The sequence below is a fragment of the Condylostylus longicornis genome, unplaced genomic scaffold (genome assembly GCF_029603195.1).
Source record: "Condylostylus longicornis isolate FDR11 unplaced genomic scaffold, ASM2960319v2 ptg000022l, whole genome shotgun sequence".
Taxonomy (NCBI): domain Eukaryota; kingdom Metazoa; phylum Arthropoda; class Insecta; order Diptera; family Dolichopodidae; genus Condylostylus; species Condylostylus longicornis.
This window is the reverse complement of record NW_026577991.1, coordinates 4,493,485-4,503,979: the sequence shown is the minus strand read 5'-3', so window position 1 is coordinate 4,503,979 and position 10,495 is coordinate 4,493,485. Positions and strand designations below refer to the sequence as shown.

General features: G+C 22.8%; 1 protein-coding gene across 1 annotated transcript; it reads right to left on the bottom strand.

Annotated features, from left to right (window-relative positions):
• Positions 1 to 3,059: 3,059 nt before the first annotated feature.
• On the bottom strand, positions 3,060 to 7,474 carry LOC129606798 (probable DNA mismatch repair protein Msh6). The gene is made up of 11 exons (XM_055517358.1): positions 7,126 to 7,474; positions 6,863 to 7,041; positions 6,518 to 6,805; positions 5,123 to 6,448; positions 4,913 to 5,062; positions 4,535 to 4,825; positions 4,093 to 4,485; positions 3,853 to 4,030; positions 3,637 to 3,788; positions 3,413 to 3,568; positions 3,060 to 3,344 (listed from the first exon to the last, which is right to left on the bottom strand). Exons 1-11 carry the CDS (start codon positions 7,394 to 7,396, stop codon positions 3,222 to 3,224), a joined length of 3,507 nt encoding a protein of 1,168 aa, XP_055373333.1. The 5' UTR covers positions 7,397 to 7,474; the 3' UTR covers positions 3,060 to 3,221.
• Positions 7,475 to 10,495: the final 3,021 nt, after the last annotated feature.

Here is a 10,495-nt window from a genome sequence, read left to right as displayed (position 1 = left end):
ATTAAATTTCTGTTTTGTTATTTTTAATGAAATTAAAATGTCGATTACCAAGTTACCCATAAGTTTTATAATTTCAATAAATTATTAGATTTATTTAATCTTTTAAATTATGTACAATAATTAATATGATCTTATTATATAACATAATAGTATATAAAATAGAAGCAAAAATATTTTTAAAACATAAAATATTTCTAAGTAAGTGTGTAATGAAATCAATGAATTTTATATATTCCTATTATTATTATATTAATTATTTAAAAATAGTTAATTTTTTTTTTTTTTTTAAATGCAAACTTATATAGATTTATGTACATATATATATAAATTTAATTTTGTAATAATTCTAATCAGGGCCTACATATATATACGTATATATATACGTTATATATGTAATTATTTTGTGTATTATATAATTAATATATATAAATAGCAATTTTGTATAGCATAATTATTTTGTGTATTTTTGTTTATTTTTTTTGATTTAATTTTTGCTTTTTATATATACATATGTATTGTGAATCCTATTCATTTACAAAAAAAAAAAAAAAAAAAAAAATCATAATAATTTATAATTAAGTACATAATTTTATTTTGTTTCAAATATAAATATTTATTTGTTTCTGTGATACTTTTGTATATATATGTATATATATACATGAAAAATATTAATTAAATTGATATAAATAATATTTAACATATATAATATTATTATTATTTTCTTTTTGTTGTTATTTAGTTAAAATCTTGAAATAATTTATTTACAATATTAATATATAACAAATTATAATGAATGTACAATAATATAGCTGACTTCAAAAATTGTAATAATACCGGACACAGCATTAATATTGAATTCATCTTATTGCTGAGTTATACAACAACACAATTTTATTACAATTTTGAAGCAATAATATAATGAATTTAAATATTTACATTTAGTAAAATAAATTAATTTTTCATTTTTTTTTTTATTTCAATTAATTTTTATTTTTTTTTTTTAATACTAAGTTATACGCACAAATTGAAGAAGATTTTGTAATATCACAAAAACAAATTTTTTACAGAATTTGAAAAAATAGAAGAAATAAAATTAAAATACATAATAAAATACTATAAAAATAGTAAAAGAAAAGACATGAATTACTTACAAAAACAAAAAAAAAAAACAAAAAGTAAGTATATGTAATTATTTTTGCCATTATTATAAAAAGAAAAAAACTTACTTACGTCCAAATTGAACTTGAAAATTTGACAAAAAAAAAAAACCAAAAATTTGCTATTAATGTATTTGAAATAAGCAAAATTAAATAAAATACATTAATTAAAAATAAAAAGATTGTATAAGTATTAAATACATAAATTTTTTTTTTTTGCAAGAAAAATCATTAAGGCAACAATTCTTTTGGAATACTAAAAAAATTTTAATATTTTCTAAAATAAATAAAAAATACATTTTTAATATACAAAGAAAAAAAAATAATGAAATTTAATATAGTAAATTATAAATAAAAATATAAATAAATTTTATCAGAAATATTTTGTTTTTTTTTTTTCAATTAATTTTTTATAGAAAATTCTATTGCACAAGCTATTTTTTAATTTTTAATTATTTTTAAAAATAATTTAAATTAATTTCTTTTTGTTGTTCGTCCGTAAAATTATACTTATATAAAAAAAACGAATTACCATTACGTTTTTGAATTAATTTTCAGAAAATACATTCAGGTTAAAAATCAAAATATTATCAAAACTATTTAAATAATTCTAATAATATATTTATAATAAATATAATTAACATTAAATATTATTTTTTATTAAGAAATACAAAAGTAAAATTTGTATATTTTTATTCTACAAATTTTATCTAGTCTAGGGTATCTTCGGAATTACAGCTGCGACGCATCAGATACATTGAATAATCTTCTAAAATATCAACAAAAAAAATTTCACGATGTGTTATGTTCAGAATTTATTTGATGTTGTGTCTGCGACGTTGTTAACAATTTGATGTTGTATCTGTGACCTTGTTAATGAATTCTTTTCATAATTATTTTCTGAAAATTAATTTAAAATAAAAATCAAAAATTTGTATAATTATAATACATATTGGTAAATTTGTAATTTATTATTAATTAATGTAATAAAAATTTTAATAATAATCGTATGTTTTGAAAAAAAAAAAAAAAGAAAATGGAAAAAAAAAATCAATAATATAGAGAAGTAAGTGACAGAAAAAAATTAAATATCTAAAATGGAAATTGTTTAAAAACTTGACAAAACAAAAATAATAAAAAAAAAAGAAAACAAATGTTATATAAAAATATACTTTTTTATGCTAGTCGAATATAAAACAAAAATATTTTGTTGTTTTATTCATTAAAATTTTTATTTAAATGATAAAAATAAATGCTATGATTTATTTATAAGATTGAATAGCCATTCTAGTTCATCTTCTTTTAGGTTTTTTTTTATGGTAACTGCAAGTAGCTTACCGAATGAATTCATTAAGTGATTAAAATTAGTTCGTTTAAAAGAAAAATGACGATTTCGCCGCCCCTAAAAAAAATTGGAAAATTATTAATTTTGTCATATCTGCTATACATACTATCGATTGCAGCAATAGCAACAATAGACTGATTTTAGCAGTAGAGTAAATTTTGTTACATATGCAATTCTTGTGCAATACCATTCATCCAGATGAAAAAATTTTGTTTTAAGTGTTTGATACGTAGATACATATGCGAATAGTTTGATCATAAAACTTGAATTTTACAAAAAAAAAAAAACAAAATACAAAATTTAGTTTCTATTTAAATTTTAGTTTCTAATTTAAATTTTTGTAGTTTCTATTTATATTTCTACTTGAATTATGAAAATAATATTGTGATTCTCCTTAAACTGGAAAGAAAAACTAAAATAAAAAAAAAAACACAAAATTATTTTCAAAAAAAAAAAATTTATATTTTTAATTTTTTCAAATTACATATTATGAATACATAAACAGATATACATACATATTTTTTTTGATTATTAAAAATTTGTACAAAAAATTAGGCAAATGATTAGGTCTAAATCTATTATTTTTCGAGATTTGTAGTGTACTTATCCTTGTAATTAACAAAACATTACAAAAAAAACAAAAATACTGATATTGTAATAACAACATAAGAAAACATGTAATTCAACATTTTAATGACATTTAAATTTTATAAAAATTCTTATTTAATTTGGCATGTTTTTAAATCTGTAAGTAAATTTAATATTTGATGGTCATCTGAATCACATAAAATTTTGGACATGATTTTTTGTTCAAGTGATAGAGATTCGACTTTTTTTGATAACTAAAAAATTAAACATATGCATTATTTTTTATTCTCATATTAAAACTCTTATAAAATGATTTATTTACCTCAAATGCTCTTCTTATAATTGGACGAGGCATTCCAGCTAATTTGGCAGCATTAAAACCATATGATTTTGGACAAGCTCCACTTGTATATTTATATAGGAATGTTACAGTTTCTTCGGTTGGATCGTCATTTGATTCATTTTCAACCATACAAGCCTATATATAAGTAACGTTTAAGATTTTTAGTTAAGTGATTATGTATTGAAATAATTTATTAAATATACCATATGACCCATGTACACATTCGGATTATTATGAAAATATTCAACTAAGCTATGATAATGAGTTGAAAATATCGTTCGGCATTTTAAATCAGATAGAAATTGGACGACACTAGCTGCTATGGCTGTACCATCATAAGTTGCAGTTCCACGACCTAAAAATTTATAAAATTTTTTTTGGATATTACCACGAGTTTCTGAAACAAAAAAAAAAATTACCTAATTCATCTAATAAAACTAAGCTATTTACGGTAGCATGTTTTAGGATAGCCGAAGTTTCATTTAATTCTACCAGAAATGTACTGTGCCCAGATATTATATCATCTTGGGCTCCTAATCGTGTAAAAATTCTATCAACAACAGATAATTTACACTTTTCAGCTGGGACAAGACAACCCTTAAATCAAAAACAAAAATATTATTTCATAATAAAGTTGGATTAAATTATATCAATTATACTATTTGTGCCATAATTGTTAGAAGACCAATTTCTCGCATTAATGTACTTTTACCACCCATATTAGGACCGGTTAAAAGTGCTAAAGGTGCAGAATCTCCACCAATCATAATTCCATTTGGTATATAATTAGATGAGGGTATACAAGGATGAAAACCATCTTCAATATCTATTATTGGATCAGATTCAGGTTCTATAAGTTCAGGAGTGCAAATGTTTGTTTGATTTTTAGCATACTCGGCTAAAGAAGACAAAACATCTATGATGGCGGTTGATTCAACGCATTGCTTCCACATATCAAAATGGTTTGTAAACTTTTCATAAATGCGACGAGCTAAATCTTTTAGTACAGCATTTTTTTTATCTTCAGCTTGAGTCATTCGTTTCAAAAATGCCTAAAAATTTTATACAATTGGTAGAACTAATAATAATCAGTGAACTAACCTTTGTTTCATTTGTGTGATATCTTTTGAAACCTTTTTTCTGACTTTCCAACATGTAAGATTTAGGAACTTTATGATTATGACTATCAGGAATTTCTAATTGATAACGTTTTTTATCCGTTCCAAAGTAATTAATTCGGCATTTAAAAGTTTTTTCTTGTTCAGTTAGATATTCTTTAAGTTCAGCTTTAATATCTTCAATGAGATTTTCTACAGAATCATATTCGGCATCCAAACCCTTTTCAGGCGCCACAACTCCTGATTTTATTGCGGCTTCATGATCAAATGAATTCTATAAATAAAGTTTTAATACAAGTTTAACATGCAGGTATAAGGTAAAAACAATTATTCTTAATAGCATTTATTTATGAAAGCTTACATTAAAATAGGAAATCACTTCTTTATATTCCGGGAAAATGCCAATTGGTTCATGTTGTGTTAACCTTTTTATTAAACTGGACTCAAAACTAGAGAAAATTTTTGGAATAGCCATTATTTTCTCAAAACCTTTGATTAATTGAACAAAATTCTAAAATTATAAGTTAAAAGTTATTAAAAAAATTCATACAGATAAAACCAATATATGAACCTGAATTTTTCTTTTATTGTACTGTTGTTCTTCAAATAAAATAGCTCTTCCATCAGGGTGATTTTGCAATCTCTTTCCGTTGCTAAAACCATAAAGTTGAGCCAGATGTCGTTCAAAATCTGGTAATGTCTTAAATATATTTCGAATTTCTTGTAATATTTCACCGTTGTCTAGCAACTCTCTAATTGCATTTTGTCTTTCTTTTATAATACTTATATCACAACTTGGAGCACATAACCAGTTATGCAGTAGTCTTTTTCCAAATTTGGTACAGCAAAAATCTAACGAGGTAAGTAAAGAATGCTCACTATTGACTATTCTAAGGTTTGCCAAAGTGATAGCGTCTAAAACCATATTACTTTTCTTCATATTTAACTTGTCTGTATTTATTTTAGTCTCATTAATCAAATCTTTTAATTCTTGAGCATTGGCCAATATGTCGGGTGGAGTGTATAATGAATACTGTGCCATTCCAAGTACTTGTTGGTCTATAACACCATTTTTTAAGTAATAGATAATCGCTCCCAAAGATCTTAAAGCCAATTTAAATGGTTCTTTTGGAGTAAGGCCTAAGTGATCATTTTCATCTTGCATCAATTTTAAAACTGCTGGCCATGCGGTTTCTTCTTTAGAATAATAATCTTCAGCTAAAAATTTTAATGTTTTTTCAGCTTCCCAGAACTGTGTTTTGCTTAACAAACTTTCTTTCATCACGTTACCTAGGGCTGATTTAAAAATTTCTTGTGTTTTACTTGAGATCCCATTTCTTTCATACAAAACAAATACCGGAGGATTGTGAGAAATTAAAGTTAAGATTCGAGAACAATTTTTGTCATCTTTGAATTGACCTATTGTGAATTCGCCAATTGTTGTATCAACAAAACAAATTCCGTATTCACTGTGATTATCCAATGAAGTTTCACATATAGCCAACATATAATTGGGCTGATAATATGGTGCTACCCTGCATTGTGAACCAAAAATTTGTGTTCCTTTATTTGATATTTGACATATTTCACGTTTAACTACTTTATCAAATTTCGTAGTCTTAGTTTGTTTTTTTATTCGTTCATTCATCATATCTGGAGTTTCTGTTTGCTCAATTCTTGCAACTCTATAGCCTTTTTTAATCAAAATACTTGACATTTTATCATAAGATACTTCGGGGAATCCGGAATGAGCAAAGTCTCCTTTCATGTAAATGCAATTCAATTCTTTAACTCCAACTTCCGCATCCATATGATAAAATTCATAAAATTTTCCAACTTTGAAAAATAAAACACAATCGAAATGATTGGATTTAATATCCCACCATTGTCGTAGACCCTGAAAATATTAGGTAAATTAGCATAATTCCGTTCGATAAACTTACCGGTCATTTTTATAAGAATTTACAGGTGTTTGTTGATTTAAAAATGATTCTGGAACATATAAAGTTTTTGGATCATATTCTGGATGATCAGGACGACGTCCTTTTTTATCTTTAATTTTGTCCGGCTTTAGGAAATCGAACGTTTGATGCTTGTATACAACTTCTTGATCTAGTTCATATTTTTCTACTTGCTCATTGATTGATTTTTCAATTTTTTCCATTATTTTAGTGTTATCTTCTGAAGAGTTTGTAATTTTTGAAAGTTTTTCAGAAACTGAAAGGTTTTTGTCATCATTTTCTAATTTAGGTTTCTAAAATATACCTAAATATAATATGTACGTATGTATGTAAGTCTATATAAAATTTACTTTTTCCTTTTTCGATTGCTTTTGAATAACATTAGCATGATCACTATCATTCTCATTTCCAGATTCTGAGTCAGACACTTGAATAATTCTTCTTCTTTTTTTCTTAGCTTTCGGAATATCCTCTTCTGAATCAGATTCTTGTTCACTTTCATCTTTTAGTCGTTTAATAGAACTTGCAACTACGGAAAATTATACTTACATATATATACACATACATTTTCTTTCAACATAAAATTATTAATATGTACTAAACATGTACCCACCTTCAATTTTACCGTTTTCGGTAACATCTTCCGATATGTCCATATCTATTTTATCTTCGGTTTTTGGAAATCCTTTGAACGATTCAGTTAAGGAATCGTTCAAAGGGCTATCAGGTGTACCATTTTCAATTGGTTTATTATTGGATTCGGTTTTCTCAAAAATAAGTTTCTTTTTCTTTTCTTCATCTTTTACAGCCGGAGATAAATTTTTTGAAAAATATTTAAATAAAGTGTTTGGTGTACCTTGAACCTCACTTTTCCTTTTAGACATTTTAAAACTTCCTAATGTTTTGTCTATATTGTGCAGCTTAAAATTTTATAAAAGGACTAAAGTGAAGTGTCTGACAAAAACAAATTTTGCCGCGAAATAAAAAAAATATAAAAACAAAAATAAAACTTAAAAATATGGAAATGCCAGGTGTGTAAAATTATCTGTCATTTTGTTTAAACTTTCAATTATGCCTTAATAAATAAAAGGATAAAAAATATTTAAATAAAATTTATATAATATTTAAATTTTTAGTATATAGGTTCATAATATTTAACTAGATTCTTAACCATTTTGTGATGTTCAATTCCAATTTAAAAATTTTTATTAATGAATTAGCAAAATGTCAGTATTCGAGTCAATTGCATTGATTTTCTAAAGTAAATTTTGCAATGCAGCAAACAAAATCAAATTACTTATTTTATAAGCATAAGTACTAATATCTTTGATTGTTAAAATCGTGAGAAAAAATCTATATTTGTATTTGATCTGATCTTTATCTTAATATGAAAACGAAAAGTGTTTTTTACTTCAACAAATTGTCAAATGACATGGGAGACATAAGAGGATAATTTAACTAAACTACAAGACTAATGAAAAAATCAAAACAAAAATTTATGTGGAACATAAAAAACGGTGTTGGTAATACCATTGAAGCGAGACCGAGGTATATTGTTATATTGCAGATATATATATGTACCTATATTTTAGAATATACAATATTATATGAAAATATATTTCAAGAATAATTATTTCTGGTAACACTTTAATAAGTGACATACGAATTCCGAAAATTGTTTTGCTATTTTTGTTTTATAGCAGAAAGTAATAGGAAAATATAGATGTAGGAATAATATTATACTCGTACACGCATACGGGATGAAATTTATTTTATACACATGCTTATCGTATATTTCAAATATACTAAAGACACAAACCTTTTCATATATGTATTTTGGATCATGCATCTGTAATTTAAAATTTGATTTTTAACCGATAAAATTATATTAGATTTGGGATACTTTAGGTAGAGATCTTTGCTATTTCAATATTTTTAGAACTTAATTTATAATTTATTTTTTTTACTATTTTAGTACTCATAGCAAATATTTTTTGTTTCGAGAGTTGGTGTAAGCTGAACTTTTAAAGAAGTTAAAAGAAAGCAAACAGTTGGAAGAATTTATTTAAATTTAATATCTTAATTTGATCCTTAATTCGGAGTGGAATAATTAAGAACAAAATAAAACGTGATTTATAAAATGGAAAATATTTTATTTTTCTTTTTATCAATATTTTTTTTTCCTTCATAACGAATTTTGTTTCATTTTTTTATAATTATATATATAGGACAGCAATAAATAAATGAAATTTTCTTTTATATAATAATAAGAGTACATAATTCTAAAATAAATATTATATATAATATATATATACTTATATATATATATATGTATAAATAATTTATTACATAAATTTTCCCTTAATACTATTATGGTTATTACAGTTCACTTAATATTTTTATATACACATTTCTTTTTTTTTATAAATATTTTTATTTTTCTCTAATATTTTTTTAATATATTAAATACATTTTTTCCGAAAAATTAATAATTTAAATAAAATTATTTAAAAATAATTAATAAATTAAAATAAAAAAATACTTGGAATTTTGTATAACACTTTGTTTGTTTTCAGTCTCTAAGAAAATTTTTTGACTTTATAGCTTATAAAATAAAAAAAACAAAAAAATTGAAAATAAATTTTTATTTGCTAATTTTTGATTTTCTAAAAAAGCTTTAAATTAATTTTGATTTTAGAAATTTTTTCGATCATTCGATTTTTTCCTCGTCATAATTTTATTATTGATTTAAATATTCTTATGAAATATTTTTTATCTTATATATAAATACTTAGTTAATTCTTATTTATTACAAAATATAATAAAAACCAAAAAGAATGACAAATACTCGTATTGCACACAAAAGCTATAAATTTTTTTATTTTATATAAACCTTTTTATATTTGACTTGAAAATTTATTGATTTTAAATAAAATTAAATATACGGCACTTATATTTTACAATTCTTATTTAATTATTTACATTTAAAAAAAAAAAAAAATTAATTTGAAATTTTAAAACGTAAGTTAAATTTTTTAATAGCCTCGCATTTATGAATTATTTAAATTATTTTCGTTTATGTATACGTATATGAAGTATTTAGGGCTTAATAAAATAATTATAATATTAAAAATATTCACACTTTAAGTGTTATAACATTTCAAATTACACCATCCCATACATGCCAAAGATAAGTGGCTTTATAATTTTTTTTTAATGAAAATAAATCTCAAACGTGTAATATTTAAATTTATAATTTAGTTTTTACTTTTGTATAATCAGAATTTCTATATAAAGCATAGTTACAAACTATTTGTATATGCAAACAAAGAAACTCTATTTTATGCAGAAACTCTGGCTCATAGCGCTTATTATTCATTTTCTATAATAAAAAATTAAAGGCCAACTCCTACAATTATTATTACGACATACTCTTTTTAAATTACTATTCTGCTATATAGGCTGGTGCACAAATTACATTTACATGCATAAGTATATAAGATAGAATTTTATATATTTGGTGTGTTATAGATATAAAAGCTTATAGAGAACGCAAATATCAAATTAGGTTAAAACTAAAATATGATTGATTTTGTTTGATTGAAAGTTACTTATAATGCCTATTTCTTTAAAACTTTTAGAAAATTCATATATGTATGTGTATTACATTTATTTCGCACTAATAAATAATAATTATACTTCATATTAAAATATGTACAAATATAAAATTTACAAAAATTTTTAAAAATTATATACAAAAAGTTTATTTTATAGATTAGATTAATTTATTATATCAAGTGAATTTATTATAATATTAGGTGTATCTGTTTCAGTTATACATCAGGTGAATAATATAATTTTAATAAAATCTTAATTATTGATAAATTCTGTAATTTTAAAAATATACATTGAAGAAAATAAATGATATGAATGATTTTTGGGAATCTGTAGAATGTCATTAAATATGTATTATATAGATTTTA